At 41.8% G+C, this 27,786-nt stretch overlaps 2 protein-coding genes across 2 annotated transcripts in view; one reads left to right on the top strand and one right to left on the bottom strand.

The window, feature by feature from the left end:
- Positions 1-15,835, top strand: part of invs (inversin) — a 72,966-nt gene extending 57,131 nt beyond the window's left edge. The window contains exons 16-19 of the mRNA XM_088327217.1: positions 1,021-1,435; positions 3,828-3,976; positions 8,615-8,698; positions 11,706-15,835. Of these exons, the coding sequence (XP_088183343.1) occupies positions 1,021-1,435; positions 3,828-3,976; positions 8,615-8,698; positions 11,706-11,821 (764 nt within the window). The 3' untranslated portion in view covers positions 11,822-15,835. The remainder of the gene's footprint in view (positions 1-1,020; positions 1,436-3,827; positions 3,977-8,614; positions 8,699-11,705) is intronic.
- A 783-nt stretch (positions 15,836-16,618) lies between these two features.
- The window catches only part of tex10 (testis expressed 10), a 29,447-nt gene continuing 18,279 nt past the window's right edge, over positions 16,619-27,786 (bottom strand). Inside the window, exons 13-16 of the mRNA XM_088327215.1 lie at positions 23,071-23,151; positions 22,812-22,987; positions 19,135-19,342; positions 16,619-16,959 (exon numbers count right to left, since the gene is read on the bottom strand). Of these exons, the coding sequence (XP_088183341.1) occupies positions 16,843-16,959; positions 19,135-19,342; positions 22,812-22,987; positions 23,071-23,151 (582 nt within the window). The 3' untranslated portion in view covers positions 16,619-16,842. The remainder of the gene's footprint in view (positions 16,960-19,134; positions 19,343-22,811; positions 22,988-23,070; positions 23,152-27,786) is intronic.

The raw sequence follows: 27,786 nt of genomic DNA, 5'->3' as shown, positions 1-27,786 counted from the left end.
TTCATTTAAGAAGTCTATACGCACCCTTTTAAATGCCTAATCCTTTTTAAGGTTTCACCTATCTTTGATGGAATGGGAAAAGTTTATGTAAATTACTAAGAGGAATTGTGTACTATGTATCCAAACTTCAGTCCAACAGCTAATCGTGGTTCACCAACCCTTTTCAGTGGTCATCAGCAAATACGAAAGCTACTTTTTTCCTATGAAATGAGTTTTATAAAAAAAAAAATCCAGCGCATTGATTAAAATGTTAATAAAAGTGACTTATAAATACAAAGAAAAACGGAATTATTTAATTATTTTTAGACAAAATATTAAGTGTTGGCCTTAAAATTCATCATTTTTTGTAAATGTTCAAAATGAATGTCCTTGTTTACACAAAAACAACACTGTCTCTTTAAGTATGCGCTAGCAATGCCCAAACTGAGTTTAAAGAGCCCATACGCTTTATTTTTCACTGCGCTTTGGTCTTACTTTTAGCAAAGTTGTTCAGGGTAGAACACATGAAGTTGGAGGAATCGGGAGTGTTGGTGAGTGACATCGTGCTATTTCGGTTTAGGATTATTTATTTTATTTGTCAGTGTAGCTGATGGGGTAGCTATAGCTCAGGAGGTAAAGTGCTCGTCTTTGGACTAAGAGGTCGCAGGTACGATTCCCGGCTCCTCTGTGTTATATGTCCATGTGTCCTTAGGCAAGACACTGAATCCATAATGCCCCCAGTAAGCAGGTAGTCTTGCATGGCTGACGCTGCTATTGGTATTTGACTGAATGGGTAAGTGTGAAGCACATTGTAAAGCGCGTCGGGAGGTCTTCATTGACTTGAAAAGCGCTATGTAGATGCAGACCAAAATGCAAAAAGTGTGTGCTTGGGAAATTACAGTTAAGAAAATCATTGAGACGTTTTTTCTATATGTAATTGAGAATAACAGTTTGTTTCTCAATGCGTCCCCCTGAGCCCCAACAAAGACAAGCACTAGATCAAATGTTTGGATACTAAACCACTGCACATTTTTTAACCAGGGCACAGGAGCAGATCAGTAAGCTGTAAAGCTCTCAGACCAACTGAAACTTCCCGCTCTGAAAGTCAGGTGGCATGCGACACAACTCCCACACCAAAAAACCCGATCTCCCCCACCAGCCAAGCACCTCCCAGACCTTCCTCCAAACATCAAAAACCTCACCCGCTCACGAGCACCCCTTCCCCGTCGATCTTGCCCGCTGACCAAAAGGTTGCAGTACCTCTGGGAAATACAGATTCCCTGAAGCGCAGACACCACAAGGCCAAAGATCTCGCTAGACTTAGTGGATCCATTTCGAAAACAACGAACCCTTCGAGAAAGCATCACTCTGCCTCCAGCACACGGCAAGGCCACGACAGAAGAGAAAGCAGAAAGAGGAACGATGCGGCTGGGGTCATCCAGCGAGCTTGGCGAAGGTATGTGCTTAATTTCTAGAAGGTCACCAATATGAAACCTGTCTGCCAAATAACAAAATAAGACAACATTCATAGTTTTGAACTTAATCTGTTCCTGGATAAAGTTTCAGGTCTGATTTGGTCATGGTCTGAATTTATTTATCCATTAGAAATAATGGTAAACTCTGTAATCCGTTCTGGCCCATATTAAATATTCACTTTTTAATGAAACATCAATCTATCTATTTATTTATCCGTCTATCTATCTACCCTGGTCATATCCCTCGAGAGGTTGACCGACAGCAAGACACATACACAAAAACAAAGAAAAGAGGTAAAAGTAGCAAAAAACACAAAGAAAATTGACCGTGGCCAACCCAAATGCCCAGACACCCAAGCAAGTTAAGCACCTCGGCACCCAAGTCGGTCATGCTTTCTTCCCTCCAGATGAAACGGGACACAAGAAAGCGGCCATGTCACTTGGGTCAGGGTGACAACACACTCTTCTGTTCAACAGCAAGGCTCGACAGCTTTCACTGGTTTACCCCTGCGGCATCACACAGGTGCCCTGCCCATCCCTTAGAACGCATCCAAACATCCCACTATCCTTTAAAAACACCTCTCCACTCATTCCTATCACCAACAAGAGCTCGAGCATCCACTGTATTTTGACCTCTTTCCTGCAGTGCACTCAAAACACCATCCATCCACGTCAATCACGGCCTTCCTCTTGGTCCCCTTCCATTTACTTCTACTCTCTAGATCCTCCTCAACATTCTGGGGATTTAGTACTAAACATGTAGAGCAGGCATGTCAAACTCATTTCGGTTCAGTAAAAAATATATATATACATATATATATTTGTTTTAGTACTTTTATCATTCAGCCCACATTTGTAGTCTACCTTACAAATTACAATCACGGCTGAAAAGGGATCTTTTCTAAGCACAACACATTTATCCACAAACAATGGAAAAAATATATTTTCATGTTTGGCATTGGATGTGTTGGATCCGAACCAACTCACCACACTAAAAAAAACTCAAGAAGGAGCTATGAATAAAAGTGTTTCCCTCAATTGTTATACTGCTTTGACGTAAATTAAAAAAAAATGTAGTTTTTGCTGTAAACAGGCAATGACATCGTATGCTTAGAAAATACTGCACAATATTGTCTTTAACATGAAACCAGATAAATCTTATTTTCAATGATAGTGCCATCACACCTTTCCCCCCTCCCATAGCATTCCTGCAGTCAACTTGCTGCTGCTGGCTCCTGAAACATGGCATGTTTTTGCTTGTACAAGTGCAAAAAAAACTGAAATTCAGTTGAAAGCGTAGGGAACTTTTCATTGACATTTTTGGTCGAGGGTCAAGATGGTCCAGGACGAAAGCCTTCGATAGCCAAGGCACCAGTGTACTGCTAAAACCGCTATATAATATTGTTATTTTCTATCTTAATGTAAGACTTTATTACATTTATCTTGGAGTGCCACGTCAAATTGACAAGAAAATACTATTCTGGTCTATAAAAAGCACAAATACTAGTAACAGGGTTTGTGCGGGTGCGCAAAATCCTTAAAAATGCTTGAATATTAATGTTGTTTTTTCAAGGTATGAAAAGTGCCTGAGTTTTTCATAAATGCTTGAAGTTGTTGCCATGTTTCCCGGCAGCCTGACTCGATAGACCAAGAATTCAATGAATGAAAATAAATACAAATAAATTGATTTATCAAATCCAGCCTTCCTAAAAATGACGCTGACACGCCTGGCTATGCTTTGCCATTGCATTTCTTGCTTCATGACTAATGGCAGCTAACATTAGTGTGTATGGCGTTTTCATGTGAAGCATCATACGCGCCCAAGAGACGAAGTGACCGAAATACCAGACACTAGAGAAATTAGAAATCGGCTTTCATTTTCCTCATGTTGAGGTTTTACAGTTTTTCCTTGTCGTCATGAAGGTTTTAGATCAGGGGATGGCGTACTAATAGTCTGTAGTTTGCAATAGTCTGTGGTCTGTGCAGCCCTTTGACACTCCTTGTGATTAAATGCTACACAAATAAACATGACTTGACTTGAAAGTGCTGAAAAGGGGCTTGAATTTGGCAAAGCAAAACTTGTACGAACCCTGTAGTAATTTGCTGTCACATAGTGGTATGGATGAAAGTTAGAGTTTCTAGGCTGATTAATGTAAGAAAGCAAAGAAAAACGGGCATGCTTTTTGCAAAGAAAAAGTTTGGAAAAATTCCAAGATGAGGTCTCGTGGCTCACTGCCTTTCTAACACTGGTCTATTCTAAAAAACAGGAGAAGCTCCGTGCCCCACTTTTCCCAGCACTCGGCCGTCGAAGTTTATACAGAAAATGTGTTGCCCATTAGAAAGACTTTGTTGTTTTATCTAACGCACGTGTAGATTCCTGGTACGCCGACACAATCAAAGCAAGGCCCCGGCAGAGGTGGAGTCAAGAAGGGTAAACCACACCAAGAAGAGGCGTGCAGAGAAGCAAGCCCAGCCCACCAAACCTGCAGTCACCAAGACGTCAGTGCTGCAAAGCATTTATGGTAAGTCAGAGGTTTTGCATTGCAAGCACAATATTTGTATTAGTTCGGTGGTGCTAAACCTTTCAATGTTCAGAGGAATCGAAATAAGTTTAGTATTGTTTAAAATAGTATCAAATTCGACCTCTCCAAAAGTAAAACTGTACTTTTTCATATAAAGTGGAACCTCGGTTCTCGACCACAATCTGTTCCAGAACCCTGTTCGATCACCGAAATCATTTTTCCCATTAAAAATCATGTAAATCGTTTTAATCCGTTCCAACACCCTGAATGTTTACCTTGAATGTTTAACGTAAACATAAAGCTAACCCAGGCTAATCGTACGTCCGCGTTATCGTAATCTTCGGTACGAAAGATTACGCTAACATGAACTTGTAAAAATAAAAAAAATCAGGTCATTTACAAGTCATTTAGCACCCGGGTCTCCACAAGCGGTGAGCGATACATTGGAAAGGGGGCTCCGTTCTAACACCCTGAATGTTTACCTTGAATGTTCAACGTAAACATAATGCTAACACACGCTAATCTTATAATAATAATAATAATAATAATTTCCTTTGTATTGTCATTCTTTGTAACAATGTACACAGAACGAAATGTCGATATACCTGACCCGTTGTAGCGAGCCGATGCAGCCGCAGCCAACAGAGGGCGCCGCCATTTTACCAATGTTATAAGTCTTAGGTATGACTCGGCCGAGGCGCGAACCAGCGACCTCCCAGTCTCAAAGCGGGCGCCCTACCATCTAGGCTACTGAGTTCGCGTTATCATAATCTTCCATACGAAAGATTACGCTAACATGAACGTGTAAAAATAAAAAAAAAGGATAAAGAAAAGAATTATGAATAGGATTTCTTACCTTTGTGGTGGTCAGCAGAAGGCGCAGGTGAACGGTGGGGTATTCTTTAGCAAGATCAGACACTCCACCTCCTTCATATTTTGCTATTATTTCTTTCTTAAATGCAATAGTTGTACGCACTACTTTTTTTTTCACTTGTAGCAACTTTCTTGCTTGCACTGACTTTCTTCGGAGGCATAATTAGTGGCTAAAACACTTCCTACACCTATATTAAAAGCGAAAGCAAAACGAAGCACGTCCGCACGTGATAACAGTTGGTCACGAAAAGATCGCACCCTAGCGTACCCATTACCGGCGTTCGAACTACGTTTTTTTGACCGAACAGCGAAGCAGGAATTTCTCGAAATTTTTGGTCGGACTCCGATTTGTTTGAACTGAGAGGCGTTCGAAAACCGAGGTTCCACTGTAGTCAACTCAACTGGCTTGGTTGGCTTGACCCCGCAATCTCATTGTTTGTTTTTGTTTGTGTTTTGGGTGATCACATAGGGACCCAAACATATTTTGTCATTCGACTTAACCACCAGGGTTGTAGGTGCACCATTTTCTGTAGTGTGTCTTGGGCAAGTACATCCTGGTGGCGCCCATCTTTCTCCAGGCCAACAAATGTTTCCACCCGGTCTCGTTAGGCGAATGTGCTAACCGGCTCCAGACAGTATTTTTATTTCTGGGGGGGTCCAAGATGACTCTTTCAACCTTTCGGATGGCCTATCCTTAAAACAAGGGTCGGGGAACGTATGGCTCGCGAGCTAGATATGGCTATTTTCTTAAATATACTTGGCTCAAAGATATAATAAAGTCACAATAATTTCAATGAAAACCTCCAATATTAGTGTCTGTGAAGCCAAAGCAACTCTGAATGCTTTTTGTCCTATACAAAATACAGTGGTTAGCGCATGTGCCTCCTGCGTGGGTTCAAAACCAGCTCCAGACTTCCTGTGCGGAGTTTGTATGTTCCCCCCGTGCTTGCGTGGGTTTCCTCCGGGCACTCCGGTTTCAACATGCATTTCAGGTGAATTGGCTGCTCCAAATTGTCCCTAGGTGTGAATGAGCGAGTGAGTTGTCTGTCCCTGTGTGCCCTGCGATTGGCTGGCAACCAGTTCAGGGTGTCCCCTGCCCACTGCCCGATCATTGCTGGGATGGGCTCCATCACCCCAGCAACCCTACTGAGGATAAGGCGTGTAGCTAATGAGATGAGATGAGACAAAATATACAGGGTGAAGTTTCAACTGCAGTTTACACCAGTGGATGGCCATTAGGTCTTGCCAGGCAGTCTGGACTAAATCCTATCTGAATCCATCAGTACCTAATAGTTTTAGATTGTCTGTCAACTTACTTTTATTGCTTCTCCCTGGTTGTGCTGCTTCCAGATGTCAAACCATCCATCATTTGCACCGCTTATCCTCAGTAGGGTCGCAGGGGTGCTGGAGCCCATCCCAGCTATCTTCAGGCCATCACAAAAATCCTGAAGCCTGTGTACCGCAAAATCTGGCTAAAGCAAAGCTTTCTCAAAGACTGTCAGATTCTTAACTGGCGCCTAAAAGCCTTCTAAACGGCCTTGGGAAACATCACTGGTTTCACAAACTATGACTGGCTTAAGGGCGGTAATCCACCAAAGTGATTATGCCAACAGCAGTTAGACAAGGAAATAATGCTATTAGTGTTATTAGTTATAAGTGTTGTTTTAAAAATGAAAGGTCAGACAACTGGGAAGTAAGCAAGCCTTTCGCAAGCGGGATACGTTTTTTTGTCCGCCACTTTCAGCTTAGAGGTAAGATCTTAGGCCCGATTCCTAGGCCGTTCCTATCCGATCTGAATTTCGTGCCCAGTTGATACGTTCGGATCGGGCCGAAGGTCTCTCTTTTTTTAATTATCCAACCATCATTGTTCATTGTCTCTGTTTGTACAGTATTGTTTCGTTACAAAAGACAGGCTTTATGTGTCATCCGTGCGCTTTTTTTTTTTTTTTTACAAAAGAACTATGCTGGCAGCTTGTTTTGAAATCATTAGTTAAGACAAAAATGGCAATCAAGATGAGCTTTAACAATCTCAATCAACTGCGGAAGTTTTAGTGGTATAGTTGTTGATATGGGACACAGGTTCTGGCATCTTTATTATTTCATAGAGTTTATCGAATCATCAAACGTCACACAGTGAATACAAATGTGCTGAAGAATTAGATTTTTCTGGAGAGCTCGTTTGTCAGTTTTGTTGAATTTCTCCTTAAAATATACGTCGTGGCTCTCTTGTTATTTGTATTGCCAATGATTTTGGTGACTATTTCTGCAAATCTCTGCAGTCCCAATAAAACCTACTGAGAAGCTAACTTCTGGAGTTCTTCTGTGAAATGGCCTACAATGCCCCGCGTTAATGTCTTAGGTGGCGCATGTGTCCACACGCTGACCCAGCTGTCTGTTTGTAACCGTGAGAGTTTGTTCCAAGCTCCGCCCTCAGACAGGCTTGACCTTCATCACACAATCAGCAGGTGATGATCGGAGAACAGGCAGGAACCTGGTCGCTCCCGAGCGCGATCGTCCGACAAACAGAGCGACGGACAGATTCCGCCGTTCTGGCCCCAACCTCGTGACGCGGCCTGCCCTCCTCTCCGTTCTCGCCTCCTTCTCCCCACGTCCGCCGTGGATCTGACAGTCGGGGCGTCGTGAAAAGTTCACAGCTGTCAGGGGGAATGTCAACAATGTAGAGCGACCCGTTGTACACACATACACACAAGTGCTCGCAGCGCCAAGAATCAGACGGACGTTTGACATACAACTCCAGACCGGCTATCATAATCGTGCTACACCTTTATCTAATTGTCTCCCGATAATTTCATCTCAGATATCATTTCATCTCACGGGGAGACGGGAGGAAAGATGACAAGATTGGATGCGCATTTGAACTTTTGAAAAGGTTGGAGGTGCTAATGATAGAACCTTTAAGTTTTTAAGATTTTAAGAATGATCTTTTTATATTTTAAGGTGGGGTGCGTCTTTGAGGCGTCCTTAAACAAGTTGAAAGTTTTTTCGACGAAGTTTGTGGTACCAATGCTCGACTGAGTTCAAATAGCCCTTACGGTTTATTTTTCACTGCACCATGTCTTACTTTTAGCAAAGCTGTTCAGGCCAGAATAGGTGGGGAGAGCGCTGGAGACTTACATCTTGCTCGTCCCTGCGGGTTTTTTTTTATTTATTTTTGTGAAAATGGTGAAAGTAAGAAAAGACATGCTTCAAGTACAGTCCAAACATCAACCCCAACCCTTTTTCTTCTTTATACAACGTAATCATTCGTAATATAATACATCAAAGCAAGGGAGCCGCTTGAGAGACGGCTCTCTTGAATGAGTTGAGCCGAAAAAGCCAGTTCTCTAAAAAGAGACGGACTTTTCACCACACAACTCGAGATCGGCGTGCAGACAAAAACTCAAACCGCGAGACCAAAACAACATCTGCCTGACGAAAAGTTTGGAGTGCGGTAAATCTATGTTTTAAAAAAATGTAATCGGGTAGTAATGACAATTTGTGTTAAAAAGGTTGCGTCTCGCACGTTGATTTGAGACTATGCGTCCCCAGCAAAAATGATGCGTCTAGGACGCAGGGACGCGGGCAAACGAGAACACTGCTTATATGATCAAATATTTCCTCCAATGTCTTTTGGGATTAAGCTGGCAGAATTTAGTCTAAAGTAAGTTTGTCAACGTTGAAAACGGGCTGACAACTTGATATTGTGTGTATGACCGCTAGTATTTTACCATAATGATGTTTTTGCTTGTTTGTTTTTACTTTTAGGAAACTCTGTGGCCACACGGGGACCTCCTTCATTGCCGGGGTCTCATCTTTTCCTGAACGTCGCTTTAAACTCACAAAGCCAATGTAAGTTTGTACGCGCTCAAGTCTAGGTCTGCATACTGTGACACAGCTTCTTACGATCTACTTTATGTATGAGTAATTTGAAACATGAGAAGTCTTTCAAGCAAGAATCTTGCCCGACATACGAGAGAAAATCCAAGTTATGAGAATTTCCAGACGGTACCACTAGAGGGCCGAGTGCTGGAGACCGCTCACCGCCAGCATTAGCTCGTTCGGTTAGCATGCGCGTTTCGGGTCATACAGACCTGATTCCATCCTTTTGTTTTGTGTATTTTTTGTCGCATTGCTCGAAGCCCTCATCTCATCTCATTAGCTGCACCGCTTTTCCTCAGTAGGGTTGCGGGGGTGCTGGAGCCCATCCCAGCAATCATCGGGCAGTGGGCAGGGGACACCCTGAACTGGTTGCCAGCCAATCGCAGGGGACACAGGGACAGACAACTCACTCGCTCGTTCACACCTAGGGACAATTTGGACCGGCCAATCCACCTGAAATGCATGTTTTTGGAATGTGGGAGGAAACCGTAGTGCCCGGAAGAAACCCACGCAAGCACGGGGAGAACATACAAACTCCGCACAGGAAGTCTGGAGCTGGATTTGAACCCACGCAGGAGGTTCCCATGACTTGAACTCTGCACATGCGCTAACCACTGCTCCGCCGTGCTGCCCTGCTCAAAGCCCTAATGTGTAAAATTTGACCACTAGATAGCACTATGTTGTCTGGTACGAGCAAGGGCCAGTGATACACAGCATAGCGTGGTGGCAGGATGCCGGACAAACTTGCCGCAGACTTAAGTGGGGATTTCCCAGTGTAAAACAAATACAAATGTATCAATCAATTATTCTTTTTATAAAAAATAACATTGGTATGATAGTTCATGTATTTTTGACTAGTGTTCGAATCAATGCTTTTTTTACTGGATATAGGAGGTACTAAACATGACAAACTGTCCCTTTAAGTAGCATCAACAGACTCTCATGCTCCCTCATTTCTTCCACCACAAAGACGAGCACCCATTTACTACTGCGTAAGAAGAAAACACGAATGAGGGCTGCGTCACGTAAAATGTGAGCACTATATTTCCTGGCGACAGCGCCAGTGAAACCATACTGTGGAGCATAGTGCCAGATTACAACACAGACGTGTTGTCGTCTTTTTGTGGTTGCCGCGGTAACAGACAAAATTGCATCGGCTTATCATCGTTCCCTGAGGATTAAAGGAGTCTAGCAACCTCACATGCCAATAATACGGAAAAAAAGTGTTGCGTTGTTGGTAGATAAATTCCACTGTTGATTTATCCGAAGGTATACATTGAGGAATTGATGTGTGCTTGAAAAAGGGTGAAAAACTGCGGACAGTGGGCCACATGCGGCCACCAAGCTTTTTAATCTAGCCCGCCCGACAAAAATGTAAAAAAATCTAAAGCGATAGTAAAAAAGTACTACTTATTCAAAAAGCTCTTTTCCCCTGTATCACATTATTTTTTATCTTGTATTTTTCTAGCATGTATTTTTCAAATATTTATCAAATGTCATGCAAAACACCACTTTTGCATTTTGAGTTTTTTACAGCATTTGGTCAAATGTAGTGTTTAAAGGTACCTTTTGTAATATTTGACCACTAGATGGCACTATATTGCCTAATGCGTAGCAGCAAGATGGCAGACATACATGGCGGCGACTGCTAGGTATAGATTCAGCTTTGTAAAAGAAATTTCTCAACTTCATCTCATCTCATCTCATTAGCTACACCGCTTATCCTCAGTAGAGTCGCGGGGGTGCTGGAGCCCATCCCAGCAATCATCGGGCAGTGGGCAGGGGACACCCTGAACTGGTTGCCAGCCAATCAATTTCTCAACTTATGAATGTTAAAATTGAAATGGTAGCTCATGTATTCATGCCTATTATTGAAATTAATGTTTTTTTTACAGAATAAATGTTTTTTGTACCACTAGGGGGCAGTAAATATTACACACTGTCCCTTTAAAAGAGTTTTTGAGTGTTTGAAAACCAATTTTATGAAATAAATCAGCGTACAGGGCAGCACGGAGGCGCAGTGGTTAGCGCACGTGCGGCACAGTTCTGAGATCATGAGATCAAACCTCCTATGTGGAGTTTGCATGTTCTCCCCATGCTTGCGTGGGTTTCCTCTGGGCACTCCAGTTTCCTCCCACATTCCGAAAACATGCATGTCAGGTTAATTGGCCGGTCCGAATTGTCCCTAGGTGTGAATAAGTGAGTGAGTTGTCTGTCCCTGTGTGTCCTGCTACTGGCTGGCAACCAGTTCAGGGTGTCCCCTGCCCACTGCCCAAAGATAGCTGGGATGGGCTCCAGCACCCCCGCGACCCTACTGAGGATAAGCGGTGCAGAAAATGGATGAATCAGCGTATAAACAAATAAAAAACTACATTGAAGATGTAGATAACGGGATGTGTATTTATTCACAAATGCATTCGAGAAAAATTGGAAAGGCCTACATTATCTTTTTCCCCCATGTATCATCAAAGTCAGACTTCATTTCTGCTTCGTTCCAGTAGCTTAGAAGCTTTACAAATTTTCTCTCTGCAATTTGGCCAAATATTTTACTATTGCAGCTTGAAATCTTCAGAATATGATTTTATTTTCAGTGCCATTTTTGTTCACTTTCACTTTCCCTTTTTTTCGCTACATGTCGCCGAAATGCGCACTTTGGCGCAAAATCCTTTATTTTGGCGCTGGACTTGCAGTGCAGACTTGATTTGAGGGATTCGGCCCCAGGTAAACCACAAGCTGCGTAGTTCAGCCGAAACGCACAGTTCGGCGCTGAAGTACGCGCGGCCGATGTAAAGCTTCATGTTTCCTTTGGAAGCAAATCGAAGCTTCGGATTTATTCAAGGTTCAGTTATCAAATCAAGTTAATCCGTCTGGTTTGGACGGGTTCGGGTTGATATACCAATGACTCGGGTCGGGTCGGGCTGAATTTTTTTTAGTCCCTATCTTAATCTACTGTGTTTGTATCTGTGTGACTCTACAGTGCGCACTTTGGACTGCGTGCACTTGACTGAAGTGGTCAACCAAGCCCGAAACTTCTCCTACCACCTGAGGCCGCAAAGCGCCGGGCAGGGCCCGGGCCATCCAGGAAAGCATTGACGCACTCAAGTACGATTTTCGGTGTTTTTTCAGCTGGCGTGACTTCCACGAAATAACCGCCACGCATTGTTGCCTTCTAAAATCCAACCCTTTGACATTAGAGCCATGACCTCACCGGGCGGGGGAGGGGGTTCAACTCGTGTAAAAGATAACCTTTCGTCCATTGTGAGAGGAACACGCACGTGCTTTTGCGCCAGTCTCGCTCTCACACTGAGATAACCTTTCCTGGAGTTGCGGAGAATGAGCCTTTCCATCAACAGCCGCTCATGAACTTAAGCCACCTGCAGAAACACACGTGATCTAAAAATATGTCGGCTCTGTTGCAATACTAAATCGCTGCACGCGCATATATACAGTACAGAGTTTGAAACCTGTTTTTACATTGTATCGTTCTTAACCCGTTGAGTGCCATTGACGACCGTATTCGTCAAAGTCCCTGAAGTGTAATTAAGCAGGCCGCCAACAAATCGAGAAAATAGCTGCCTGTGTGTCAAGTCTTGGGGTCACCAATGTGATGCCAGTAACACAAGGAAGCTCCCTAAAACAGTATTTCCCAACCTCTCCTGAGACGAGAAACACTCATCAAAAAAATGTCAAGGCACACAGTTTTTTGATTTATAATTCCCGGCACTAGTATCATATATTGTTCCAATGCTTAAATGATCAAGTTGCTTAAATTGAGAGTAGTGACCCATCAATTACAGTGGAACCTCGGTTCTCGACCGTAATCCGTTCCAGAACCCTGTTCGAAAACCGATTAGGTCGATCACGGGAAAACGTTTTTCCCATTAAAAGTAATGTAAAATGGTTTTAATCCGTTCCAACACCCTGAATGTTTACCAAGAACGTAAACATGAAGCTAACCCAGGCTAATCGTACGTTCGCGTTAGCGTAATCTTCTGTACGAAAGATTACGCTAACATGAACGTGTAAAAATAAAGAAAAGGATTATGAATAGGATTTCTTACCTTTGTGGTGGACGGTGGGGAGAGGAAAATCATCAAAAGTTCTTCCAAAACTTGCGGCAGTTGCTTCCTTATAGCGCTAACTTCCTTAGCCGCATCACTCGATTTCACAGCCTCCTTATTTCTTTACTATCGTACTGATAGTAGATTTAATAATAATAATAATAATAATAATTTCCTTGTATTGTCATTCTGTGTAACAATGTACACAGAACGAAATGTCGATTGCACCTGACCCGTTGTAGCGAGCCGATGCAGCCGCAGCCAACAGAGGGCGCCGCCGACCACTTTTTAAGTCTTAGGAATGACTCAGCCATGCTGTATTCACTAGCAAGATCGGAAATTCGTACACCTCTTTCATATTTAGCTATTATGTCTTTTTTAAAGGCAATAGTTGGACGAGCAACTTTTTTTTTCACCTGTCCTGCTTGCACCGACCTTCTTCGGAGGCATATTTAGGGGCTAAAACACCCGTACGCCGCTCAGCATCGCACCCTAGCGTACCGGCGTTCGAACTCCGATTTTTTGACCGAACAGCGAAGCAAGAATTTATCTACATTTTCGGTCGAACACCGATTTATCCGAACTGAGAGGCGTTCGAAAACCGAGGTTCCACTGTATAGCAGGGGTTACGTTACGTTCCAAGTGGAACCAGTGTTGGATGAAATCAATGACGTAGAAACCTTTTTTATTTACAACTATTTACAATTAGATACTCTATTACACAAGCATTAATTTAACAAATAAAAGTTCTTCATACCAGGGGTCGAGAACCTATGGATCGCAAGCCATACATGGTTCTTTTCATGTGCACATCTGTCTCGGAGACAAAACCAAGGCTATGTAAATTTTCAACATTTACATACCCTTTCATTTATAGCACTAGCAAAACATATTGTAATGCATGGGAATCCGAAACAGCTCTTAAATGAAACCTGTTACTGTCCAGTATATATATAGGGCACATTTTAACTATGGTTTACAGTCAAGGTGTCACACCCACAGATGTTTTAGCTGTACATCTCTATATATTCTTTATATGTAAGCTCATTAACAATCTATTTTCACTGTTGACACGCTATGATGAAAACCTACGGAACAAACTGTAAACTGTAACCACCACAAAATGTCAGCAAAGCACCCAGAGCAAATTGATTGGGTTAGAGCTATGTACACAAGCATTCCCTTCTGTTTATGCCGAAGGTTAATACGTCGGTATCCTCGTTTGCAGAATTTTGTGACATTTTCACAAAAGAACGTTGCTCACACCTTGAACCCATTATTTATCACAAAAATGGAGGGTAAAAATAAGAGGTCAACCAATTATCAGGCGGGCTGATTTGGGAGTTCGACAGATATCGGTATCGGCACATTTATTTATTTGACGTGCCGATTATTAAGCACAACACCGAGCAACCGCCGGGTCGAGACTTTTTCTTCCTCTCCCACCTTCTGATTGGATAAGGGACCGGGGGAGGAGCAACTAAAGCAGGAAGCCTGCTCCGCACTGTCACCAGTCACAGACTGGAGCAAAAGTTAGGGCTCTCGCAAATATGCTTTTATGGCTTTTTGGGTCAAAAAGGTTCCCGACCCCTACCCTATAAATATTTATTCATTCTTTTTTTTTTAATCAATACTTACTCTCCTAGAGACGTTTTATCCAATCCGAATGCAGAACACATTGTATGATGCAAATCTGCGAAGCAGCAAGACCGTGAAAAAAGTAAACCCCGTTTTTGCTAAGGATTACTGCATGTTTTTGTGGTCAACGTGGCTAAGGAAGTACTACAGGTTCTTCTTTTTGGTTAACTTTTTTTGCTGTAATTTGGGATTTTACTACATTTTATACCCGTTTTTACAGTTTTGCTAGTTTTTTCAACTGATGATTGGCTCCTATTTTACATTTACATTGATATCAATGACAATAAAGGTCATTCAATTATTTTGCGTTAACTGTAAATTTGTTGTGTAAATGTATTATAACAAGGTAATGCAGGTCATTCCCGTTCATATTAACCCGGGGTTCAGTGAATTCAGGATTCCCGCGGATCCTCGAAAAGTCTTAAAAGGCATTGAATTCATCATTCCAAAAATAAGGCCTTCATCAGCATTAAAATGCCTTAAAATCTAATTTTCGAAAGTCTTAAAAATGTGAACACATTAATATTATATTTGTCAGGACTAAAAAGATCTGTGTTATATGTCAAAGTGTCCTTGGGCAAGACACTGAATCCCCAATGCCCTCAATAAGCAGGTAGGCGCCTTGCATGGATGACTCCCTAATGGTGTGCAAGTGTGTGTGTGAATGGGTAAGTGTGAAGCAGATTGTAAAGCGCTTTTGGATGTCTTCAGTGACTTGAAAAGCACTATATAAATGCAGACCATTTACCATTCATTTAGTGACTTTTTTTTTTTTAAATAATTCACCGATTAACTGGCAACATGGAGTGACCACAATAAGGAAAGTATCAAAACGGTGATGTGGTTTCAGTCGAGCCTTTCAGAGAAGATGCATGTCTTGGGTCAATCCATTACACTCAGAGAAACTTTGGACTATGGAGAAGTGTACATTTCATGAGGAGTGAATTTTCTTCCCGCCATGGCTAAAAACTGTACCAGGTTATGTGTACGAGGCACCGTGTATTGTGTAAGAAATGTGTATTTTATTTTTTGTTTGTTTCAATTGTGTGTTGTTGTTCTTTTGTCGACTTGGTCTTAAATTTGATTACAAAAGGCATTAAAAGAAGTCTTGAATTTACCATGCCTTAATCTGTAGGAACCCTGGAATACAACCTGCCTTTTTTATCTTTGCTACCACACACATGTTAGACTTTATTGGAACTGTTAATTTTTTTAAACACACTCGATTAAATAAGTACAAATTGGTTCCGTATTTTTCTTTTGCCTTTTTTAATGAAATGACATCTGGTTTAGTCCCACACATCCTAATATATTGTAGCTGTTTATTAATAAAGTCATAAAAAACGGTAATATTATTTTTATTACAATTATAATGAACAGATAAATCTTGTGTTGATTGTCCTGCAAATTGTGTAAAAATGTCTGTCTGTTTCCATCCACCCATCCATTATCTGCACCGCTTATCCTCAGTAGGGTCGCAGGGAGTGCTGGAGCCCATCCCAGCCATCTTTGGGCAGTGGGGAGGGGACACCCTGAACTGGTTGCCAGCCAGTAGGAGAGCACACAGAGAGAGACAACTCACTCGCTCATTCATTCCTAGGGGCAATTTGGACCGGCCAATTAACCTGACATGCATGCATTTGGAATGTGGGAGGAAACCGGAGAACATGCAAACTCCACATGGGAGGCTGCAGTAGCTGGACTTGAACCCTGAACCTCCGTAGTGCATACCTGCCAACATAGTTTCCCCTTTTTTTACCTTTTTTTTTGGATCATTTCAAATTCTGAACGCTGTATAACATTTTTTGTTTGGGAAATTAAAAAAAAACAACAACACATTTGTTAGAACCATTTCGGCCCTAACCCAGATCGTCGTTGTCACTGGTAGCAGACGACATCGTCATTGCAGATTGCCAAAATTGTCGCGTATTCCACATAGTTCGTCTTGCTGTGAGTAAATAGGTACCGCGTTGTTTGTTATCACTTAATGAAGGGAACTGCAATGATTAATAAGGCTGACAAGTATGTAAATGCTTCATGACGTGGTAATGCAGGCCATTCCCTTGCACTTTAGTCTGACATTCAGACATTTTTTATCTCCTCCCCCAGCTCACACAACCCTTATTGTGTTACACCCTATGGTAACCGTTGATTTTTGTAACATGCTCGAATAAAAACAAGTACAAATTGGTTCAAAGTGATGTGAAAACGTTTTATTTTTCTCCTTTCTAATCGAAAAAACACACGCAGTAACGCAACTCGGTACAATCCCACCCAGTCGACCATGTCGGAGGTCTAGAGCGCACAAAGCAAACATGGACCCACCGTGTCCTGTTACATTGAGAGTACAAAGCACAATCGCCAACTGGCTATGTTTTTGTGCGTCAGGATGACTGTGTTGCGTCATCGTGTCCGTCAGTACATTTCGCGAAGGTTTCCCCGTTGAGATGATGAGCCGTGGGCCACCGTGACGCTATAACAGTAGAGCAGGTCAGTCACCCACTGTCCCCTTGTGGCGCCTCGGGAGAATCTCTGCAACACAAAAAAGGGAAGTGGCCTCAGAAATAGTCGTACCTTTACTCTGGGGCAAATAAGTATTTGTTCAACCACCAAAGTTCTCTTACTAGAAAATAATACAGAGGCCTTTAATTCTCAACATTGGTAAAATCCTTAACAGACTGAAATGTATTTCCAAATCGAAGTATTTTTGTCAAAAGAGGTCCAACTTCGTCTAAAGAGGCTCCACTCATTATCTGTATTAATGAGACTTTTTTTTTTGACTCATTATCGGAATAAAAGCCACAACCTCAGTCAGTCACACTCCAAACTCCACCATAGCCAAGACCAAAGATCTGTCAAAGGACACCAGAGACAAAATTGTAGACCTGCACTAGGCTAGAAAGACAGTAAGTATAACTCATGGAGTGAAGAAAGCAAATGCGGGAGCAATTATTAGAACATGGAAGACATACAAGACCACTGATAAGATCCTTTGATCTGGGGCTGCATGCAAGACTTCTACCCGTTGTATCAAAATGATAACAAGAACGATGAGCAAAAATAGCATGATATCCTTTGAATGATCCAGAAGAGAACTAGGAGAATGTGTTATGGTCAGATGATACCAAAATATAACTTTTTGGTAGAAAGATTCTTGTGTTTGGAGGTGCAAGAATACTAAATTGCATCTGAAGAATACCATGCCCACTGAAAAGCATGGGGGTGGAAGCATCGTGCCTTGGGGCTGTTTTCCTGCAAAGGGACTACGACAACTGATCTGTGTAAAGGAAAGACTAATTGGAGCCATGTATTGAGAGATTTTGAGTGAAAATCTCCTTCTATTAGTAAGAACATTAAAAATGAGACCCGGCTGGGTCTTTCAGCCTGACAATGATCCCAAACACACAGCCAGGGCAACAAAGGAGTAGTTTCGTAAGAAGCATTTCAAGGTCCTGGAGTGGCCTAGGCAGTCTCCAGATCTCAACCCCATAGAAAATTCTGTGGAGGGAGTTGAAAGTCCGTGTCGCCCAACGACGCCGCAAAACATCACTGCTCTAGAGAATATCTGCATGGAGGAATGGGCCATAATACCAGCAACAGTGTGTGAAAAGCTTGTGAAGAGTTACAGAAAATGTTTGGCCTCCGTTATTACCAAAAAAAAAGCGTACATAAAGTATTGAGATAAACTTGTGGTATTGACCACTTATTTCTTACCATTATTTACAAATAAATTATTTTTATTTTTTGTTGTTTTTCCGCTTACTGTTTCTTATGGTTGAGGTTTACCCATGTGACAATTACAGGCCTCTCTAATAACCTCTGCAAACCTTTTTTTTTTTTCAATTGTCCAATTGCACCACCACTACATTAGAGGCAGTGGCGCTCTCATTGGCAGAACGTTTGCCTCTTGGGGAAGGAGGCATTAAGCACTTGCACCTTGCACATAGGACATAGAATGAAGTGTAGACAGGAAGTAAAGCAAACCCAAGTTAAACCATGCAATTATTGAACAGGGATGAGAAGAGAGGTGGAGAGGTATTAAAATAAAGAGATAAATGAACAAAAGAGTGGAGGGGGCAAGAGAGATTTTCTTCTTCCTAGGGTGGGCATGACCAAAAACAATTGAGCACCACAGGCGTAGAGTAAACAAATTACAATAACACAAACTAACCACACACAAAACGCTCCCCAAACCCACAAAGACAAAAGTCTAAAGAGAAAATCTCAATGTTAGCTTAGCGTTAGCTGTGCACCACTGCATACCTTATAACAGAATTTTAAAAAAAATCTTTAATAATATGCTTAATTGACAACACTTATAAACAGGGATCAGAATGGAGATTTTCATTTTCAGCTGAAATAGCCAGCGTCCAGGAATAAACCAGGGCGGAGCCACCCCCCACCTCCTTTTTTTGTAAATACTGCAAGATAAGTTCAAATGCAGTTCAGTCCCTGCAGCTTGTGCGACAATGCGGCCAATTTTTCTAACGGCCGCCAGGGTGCGCCAGAGCAATAAAGGAAAGAGTGAGACAGTCGGATTTTGAATTTGTTTGCTACGCAAGAGAAAAAGTGAAAAAGTCGGAATGCCTTTGGGGTTCAAAAACAGCGGAAATCCGCGGATCCGCGGAAAATTCTGATCCCTGTATAAACAAGAAAGGTTCTGAATTGAAGGCAAGACCTTAGAATCGAGCTTAAATCCAATGTTACCGTGATATGCTGGATGAGTTCTTGCAGCAGAGCGGCGTTGGCGATGAACTGGTTCTGCAGCGAGGTGTGCTGCATTAACATGGACAAGATCTGTCCCAGCCGGGGCAGTTCCTCGTGGCCCAGGTCGGACACGTTCAGCAGCAGGACTGTCCTCAGCAGCCGAGGGACGGTGCTCAGCGACAAGACGCAAACGCCCCAAACGGCTTCCCTGCGACACGGAAACGCAAACGTGATTAATTCCTACCTCACAGATTGACATTTTGGAGTACCGTAAATTCCGGACTATAAGCCGCTACTTTTTTCCCAAACTTTCAACCCTGCGGCTTATTCAGTGATGCGGCCAATTTATGTAATTTTTCTAACAGCTGCCAGCGGCGCTCGAGTACAAAAGGTAAGATTTAGACTGAAACTTCTTAGTTTGTGTACAAATTAATCTAGCGTAGATATATCCTCATCATGCAAATTGCAAAAAGAAAGGCAGGTGACGCAAATTTCAGGCTAAACGCAATCGAGCATAGAAGGAAACAGAGCTACCGCACGTAAACTTTACTCTGCGAGGGTGAAGCTAGCGTATTTTTGAGTAAGGGAGCGTGGGACGACGTCTATATGACAAAGTCTCTTTCCCATAACGAAGGAAGACGTCTTTGATGTCGTCAGGTATAAGGAGGAAGATGAGGACGGCTTACCGTGCTTACTACAAGTACGATATCTTTTTAACAGAGCTGTATACTGCGTTGTGAGCGTGTTGCTAGTAGCGTTTTGCTACCTTTCACAGGCACGTTTTGGGATGAAAGTTATAATATTATTATTAAAGCTTTGAAAACTCTCTTGGTGTACCGTCTTTCTCTGTAAAAATGTGTAACCATGTTTAATATGTACATGTATTTGCAACTGTATATTTTTGTAATGTATTTATTTTAGAAACTTATTCTGATATGTTTTGTACGAGCAAATGAGAAAGAAGGGGCGGGGCAAACGCGGGCTGACGGGAAGTGGAGTAAAGGTGAGACGTGTTTGTGGACGCGGCCGACAATAGTGGATATATATTTTTCTCACCCTTACCTTTGGAAATATACACTTTTTTCCTTGGATTACTTTCAACGGGCACCCGGACTCTGCAGGTCTGCATTAAATTTTAAGTACCGGTATCATTTTCCGTTCAATTTGCCGGCTGTATCGGGTGTTGATTAATTTCGTGTTTGTATTGCGTTTTTTCAATGTGGGCGCATGCGGCTAATATACGGGTGCGGCTTGTGTATGTACAAAATCGGTTTTCCTCCCGAAATGTGGTGGGTGCGGCTTATAATCAGGTGCGCTCTATAGTCCGGAATTTACGGTAAGTATGGACGCATGTTCCTCCAGACGCCAAGAAGTTAAAAGTTTGGTTCAGTTTTAGAACCACAACGTTTTCATTTATATGCTTCCCCAGGAGACGAGGAGTAAACTCTCCATAGTTATGCAGATGACACCCATCTGTACATCACCATGGTCCCCTTTGACACAAATCCTATAGATTCTCCTTTTCAAATGCATTTTTGATATTAAGTCATGGACGGCAGATAAGTTCTAACAGCTCAACCAAGACAAAACAGAGATCTAAGTCATCGCTCCTAAAAGTCAGAGAAACTTGCCAAAATGACAAGATTTTAGACCAACAGATTGTAATAAAAATGTGGCCATTTTCTGGGACTCGGAACTTAATTTTCATCCATATATAGAAAATAGAACCAAAATTAGGGTTTTATCATCTGAAAAATATAGCCTGAGTCCGCCTATTTCTTTCTCAGGAAAACCCAGAGGTGCTGATACAGACGCTCCCCTACTTACGACCATTCGACTTACGAAAAAACGGTAGATACGAACATTTTTTGGGGGATGTCGAAAAATATCCGGGCATTGCTGTAAGCAGTGTTCATTTTACCTCTGAAAAGTGATGAGTCCCGGGGACTCGCATGCTCAAAAATCTATGGGTCCCAACAGAGATCTATGGGTCCCCAAAATTAAGTGTCATCGAGGTTGAAATTGTAAATCGGCGACAAATATACAATAAAAATCTATATATTCATTCAGTTTTAATCATCAAATTATTAATTCATTTTCCGCATCAAATTATTGTTGGTAATATACCGATTAAAGGGATAACCACAAACCTGTGTTTTTTTCTTTTTCTCCTTTTATACTTCCTTTTTTTCTTAACTTCTTTATACAACATAATAATTCGTGATATAATGCATCAAAGCAAGTGAGCTGTTTGAGAGCTGGCTCTCTTGAATGAGTTGACCCAAAAAATCAGGTTCTTTAAAGAGACGGACTTTCACTACACAACTCGAACTCGAGATCGGCGTGCAGACGAAAACTCGAACCGCGAGACCAAAACAACAATGGCAGATCTGCCTGACGAAAAGTTTGGAGTGTGGTAAATCTTTGTTTAAAAAAAAAAATGTAATCGGGTAATAATGACTATTTGGTGTCAAAAAAGTTGCGCCCCGGGGACGCACGTTGATTCGAGACTATGCGTCCCCTGCAAAAATGATGCGTCTAGGACGCAGGCAAACGAGAATGCTGTGTAAGTGAGATTTTGTATTATGTGCACCTTTTTCTGAGAAGACGACAGAACTGTAGTGCTTCTTTCTGCATTGTGGCGCTGTGAGTGGTCACCCAACATCCACCCCGAAGAAGAAATCCGGCATCTACTTCCTAGTTCGTGTTTAGACATACTACGTGTACTGTATCTCTAACGGGCTAAGAACCATGACGTTTTTATTGATTAATATCTCGTGCATCCATTCAATATTGTTGGTGTAAAGTGTAATGTGTAAAGAAGAGGTGAGCCATTTCTTTTGAAATGAAAGTGGAATAAGAAAGATTGATGTGGTTGAGAAAATGGTTGGATACCAGGTTTATCTTAAGCTTAAGCTTATCTTCCAAAAGTAAGTTAAACTTATCTTTACAGAGCATATTATTTTATGAAATGTTTCTTTTTTTGGTAAAAAAAAACAATACAGGTTACGTTTACCAGCCTTAAACATACTTATATAAACCTTAAACATACATTACATACAAAACATAGCACTGAAGCAACGTAAGCAGGGCAGCGTCTGTACATGCTTTTATATCCACTTGTTTGGATTGTAATGCCCTGCTCTCCAGACTTCCCAAAACAAATATTGGCAGGTTGCAGTGTGCTTACAGGGGCCGCTTTTCCACATTACATTTTAAATTACTGCATTGGATTCCTGTGTATTTCTGGATCGATTCTAGGGTGCTTTTACTAGTTTTCAGACGTCTAAACCGTCAGTCTGATTAACTTTTATTATATCGGCCTTCGCGTGGTCCCTTAGGTGCTCTAGCACCGTTTGTTAACTGTTCCTAGGATTTGGACCAAAGCCTACGGTGAAGCAGCATTCAGCACCTTAGGTCCTCATCTATGGAACAGGTCTGCAGAGACCCTTGATATTTTTAAGAGGAGGTTAAAGACCCACTTTATTAATATGGCTTTTAATTGATCATTTTTGTTTAATTTGATTTGTTTTACTTCTGATCTTTTACTGCAATATATTCTAAGTATATATTTTATGTTACAGATTGTTGGGTGGGAAAAAGGGAGGGGCTTTATTTTCCTTGAACACTGAATGCTTTTATATAGAATTTTAAAGACAGCCACTCGGGCGGCAAACCTTTTGTGTTCATCGTACTGCTCCGGCTCAGTGACGAGCTGGTTCAGAAGACTGAGGCAGCAGCGGGACAACAAGCGCAAGACGGACTCAATGGGCAGGAGGGACGGGTCCGTTAGCCTGGAAACGGCTTTGAGGAGGGCGGCCGCCATGCTGTCGGGCACCACTCTCAGCTTGGTCTGTAAGCGTAACCAGAGTTACGTTGAAACCAAGTATAAAGAGAAAGAAAAGCGTGTGCGGAAATCCACAACTTGATGCTCACCATGAATTGGAAGATGCCGTTTTGTAAGATTTCCAAGCACTGAGCGTGTGAGCCCAGAGTTTCCAGACGCTGGCACACTTCCTAAAAGAATGGAAACTTTAAATTAATAAACTCATCTGTGCAGCCCTTTTCCTAACTAGGTTCGAATGAGTGCTTGAGCCAATCCCAACATGCAAACTCTGCACAGAAAGGCCAGTAGCTGGAGTTGAGTCTAAACTAAGGCGGGCATGCTGTGTCAACCTCATTATCATCATCACCTTCCGCATATTTTCAAGTATTTATTCTGATTTTTTCATCCATCCATTATCTGCACCGCTTATCCTCAGTAGGATCGCGGGGGTGCTGGAGCCCATCCCAGCCATTCTCAAGCAGGAGGCGGGGGACACCCTGAACTGGTTGCCAGCCAGTCGCAGGGCACACAGGGACAGACAATCCGCTCGCTCATTCACAACTAGGGACAATTTGGACTAATTAACCTAGCATGTTTTTGGAATGTGGGAGGAAACCCACGCAAGCACGGGAAGAACATGCAAACTCCACACAGGAGGTTTGATCTCATGAACCTCAGAACTGTTTCGCACACGCGCTATCCACTACGCCGCCATGCTGCCGTCTGATTTTTCCATCATGTGTATATTGTCCATTTTAGAATTACAAAATTTCCAGATATGACATATCATTTTGCTCATTTTTACCCAAAGAAAATCATACTAATTAATGTATTAATAATACACAAAATTGACATTTTTAGTAGATTTTCAATCTAATTTGCCTGACAGATATACTTGAGATTAAAAATAATTGTCCAAAAACAATAAAGGAAACAGATTTATTTTAAGAATTGTTGCTGGTCAAAGGACAACATTTAACACTTATAAATGGAAAAAGTATGATAACTATCTGAGTAGTTACAGTGTACCTGACTTGTTAACCTGACTGCCCATTTTGCACATCTGGTTAGCTACTCTTCTTGCACTATCGGCACTATGGTAAAATACTATACGTAGCCAAAATACAAACAACTTTATTTATTTCTGTACATTCAAGGAAACTGTGGGGGTCAGATGCATCGACATTTCGTTCTGTATACACGTGTACTAGAATGACAATAAAGTAGATCTGAATCTGAATCTGAATCTGAGTATAGGGAAAATGTACTTGAAATATCTGCCAAATGATTGTTTTTTCAGTATAAAAAAGATGACTTATTTTCCTACTTTTATTACACAGTTATTTTCTTTGCTATCAAAACATTTAGAATCATTAAGTAGCTTGGCTAATGAAAACAATTACATTAAACAAATGTTCAACATTGGTTGGTTGGATCCCTTAACCACTAGGGTGGCAGGGGCCCCATTTCCTGTGGTGTATCTTGGGCAAGTACAGCCTAGTGGTGCCCATCCCTCTCCAGGCTGACATATGTTTGCACTCGGTCTAGATCGGCACTACAGGAACATTATACTAAACATTTATAAACATTTTCTTATTGCATGTAGAATGTGAAAATTGCTGTCTATGTATAAGGCAATAATTATAAAGGAACCGGATTATTTTTCTTGGAATCGTTGTTTTATTCATTGTTCATTTTCACTGATGCCGCAATGCTTTTATGTGATTATTACAAAACACTATGAAGTATCACTTGTTTTCAGTTTTTGAACATAATTTTCTGAAGTTTTTTCATAAAAATGGGATCGTACTTACAACTCAATTACTTTTTTTCTATCATCTTTGAGGTCAAGTTTGTTTTTTGAAGCGGAACAAGCCCCCAAGCTAATGCCGGGCGGTCCGGATACAGCCCGCCTCCGAATTTGGTCTGGTCCCCTGAACAATACCAGAGAGCATTTTGACACATTTTTATTTACCAATAAAAAACTCAAGGTCTCAGTGCATGATTTTGGTTGTAACTGGATTTAAACCCGGGTCGGGCCAATGAAAGTACCAAACTCTTTCCACTGGAACACAAGTGATGTATGACATGTGAAAAAGCCTCAAGTGTTATCGCAATATCACACTATCTTTAGTCACAGGACCAGAGACAACTGTTCTTCAATTCCAAGCGGTGCAAGTGACAAATGTTTTGTCATTCGAACATGTGAAATGCACAACAAAATAACATTTGCTTCTGGTACTGTGACTAAAGTGTGATAATGAGATCAAATCTACTGCCTTTTCCCAAGTGCTTTACACCACTGGTGATCCAGTGCTCTGACAACTAAGCTGATCTTGTACCTGTCAAAGCCCCAGTGTGTATAATTTGACCAGTAGAGGGCACTGCTGTCTAATGCGAACATAACCAGCGCCAAATGAACAAAGCAGCTAAATGCCAGACAAACATGGCGGCGACTGTTAGGTGTTTATTCGACTATGTAAAATAAATTAATTTATTAAACTTCCCGGCTCCTCCGTGTTATATGTCGAGGTGTCCTTGGGCAATAGGGTGGTCCTTAATGGGGGTCGAATTTTTTTTTTTTGAAATATTGGGCTCTGACCCCCCGCATATGTTCTTATATCGATAAAAACACACTGTGTGCAATTTTGAACAATTTGGATAATATTTAGAGGTAGCTCAACGACTTTGAAATTTCCCAAAATGGTAAAATTTTGGCAATTTTCGAGAAAAAACGGAAATCTTAACCCTATGTGTACGGCGTTTTAGAACATCCAATTTCAGTCCATTGCTTATAATTGTAACACAAGAAAAGTTACAAGTAACTTTGTACACTAGGTCTGATATAATGTGCGAAAAATCCTTATTTTTCATACCAAAATTTCAGAGGCCTTGAGCGACCTCTAAATATCCTTTGATTTTGATGAAACTTTGCCGAATTACGTTTTGTATATATTGGAACATATTCAAGGGGTCAGAGCATGAAATTTTAAAATTCGAAAAATAAGGACCACCCTATTGGGCAAGACACTGACTCCCTAATGCCCCCAATAAGCAGGTAGGCGCCTTGCATGGCTGACTCCCTATTGGTGTGTGAGCGTGAGTGTGTGAATGGGTAAGTGTGAAGCACATTGTAAAGCGATTTGGGAAGTCTTCGTTGACTTAACAAGCACTATTTAAATGCAGACCATTTACCATTTAACCTTTTTTTTTAATAAATATTGGTAGGAATTGTATTTATGCCTGGTATTCAAATCAGTGTTGTTGTTGTTTTTCTGAATGAATTTTTGGTACCACTAGGAGGCACTAAGTATTACACACTGTCCTTTAAGAAAGTTTATGTTATACGCACATTTTTTCTGGGCCGAACCCAGACGTTTATTTGGTTAATTTTCATTCCATAGTGTTAATATTTATCTTCCGACTTTTGTTCTTTGAAGGATCCAGTGAGGATTATATGATTATTTATTTCATCTGTAGTATTTATTTACTGAAGGGTAATTTAACGTGGATTTCTGGAAAACATTTTTACATGTAGGCATTCCTGCAATGGTCACACGTTTTGTGTTACAAACTGACCCCTGTCCCTCATCACAGAAAAGTTTGTGCAGCCCTCACAGGACAAAAAATGAGGACACCTGCCTCGAGCTCTCTGCCAAAAATCCCTCCACCCCAAAACATAATAATTGCCTTTCTCCTTCGACCAATCGTACACGCCAGCATTTGTCATCGCGCCGTACCTGTTGACATTCTCTCCGTCATTAGAAACATTTCCGCCTCATTAGTCGCGACAAAACTGACACCGTCCGTCCCTTTGTGTCCCCCTTTCGCATCCTGTCCCTCGTCTTTACCGCTCCGTGGCCGTGATTGACTCAGACAGGCAAATGAGAGAGGCAGGATCTGAGGCCTTAATTGAGGCAGTGAATTAGTGATTAGAAGCCATCCCTCCCCCCTTTTACCCAAATTGCCCCTCACTCCCACCCACACGCCTGCTCACCTGCCCCGGGGCATGTCTACGTTAACTGTAATTTCGGTGGGGAAATGTCACATTCCCATCACGCCACTGGCACTCATTAGTGCTTGTACATATCCGCAGTGGACGATAACCACACATCTACAACCTGTGTGCCGCGATAGCCAACCCCCTCCCACCGCCCTCTTCCCCCATATTTGATAACGCTTTCCACTCCTGGGGCTCAAACTACAGCGCTGCCTCTTTATACAAGCACCTCTAAACGCCAGAATTTCGGTAGACTAGTTTTGTTTGCAACCAAAATCTTGCTCGCTGTACCAAGAAAAACGAGGTCACGAGCAGTCCCGGAGGCTACCACTAGAGACCGCTCACTAAGTAGTGGGCAGATCGATCAAAATATCGATATCATCGATGCTAACAAGTACTTAGATTGGATCGATACCATTGTCTTGGGAGCGATATGTGGGGGGCCTCCACCTATTTCCTCAAAGTGCCGTTTCTCCTTGTAGATATAACACAGCCCTTTTCTCTCTCCTGGGAACTCTTAAAAGTTCATACTGACAGTCAATTTTGTAGCACTTGCTGTACCCAACCAGGCAGAAGAGAGGGCCAAATCTATCTGCAACCCCCTACCAAAAGCTAAAAATGACAGAGGAAAATAGGAAGCGCATTGCGTTGTGGATTTTTTTTTTCAACTACAGAAAAGGACAATGCCAGGTGGAATTTGTGTGGTCTGCTACTGTGGCAACATTACAAATTTACATAAACACATGAAAAAAGCTCACCCTGTCGAGAGCAATGAGCTGCAACCAAAATTTTAAACATGTTACTGTTCCTGAACAAAACATACAAA

The sequence above is a fragment of the Urocampus carinirostris genome, chromosome 2 (assembly GCF_059441175.1).
Source record: "Urocampus carinirostris isolate Australia breed hairy pipefish chromosome 2, RoL_Ucar_1.0, whole genome shotgun sequence".
Lineage (NCBI taxonomy): Eukaryota > Metazoa > Chordata > Actinopteri > Syngnathiformes > Syngnathidae > Urocampus > Urocampus carinirostris.
The sequence above is the reverse complement of the archived record's forward strand: the minus strand, read 5'-3'. Positions and strand labels throughout refer to the sequence as shown.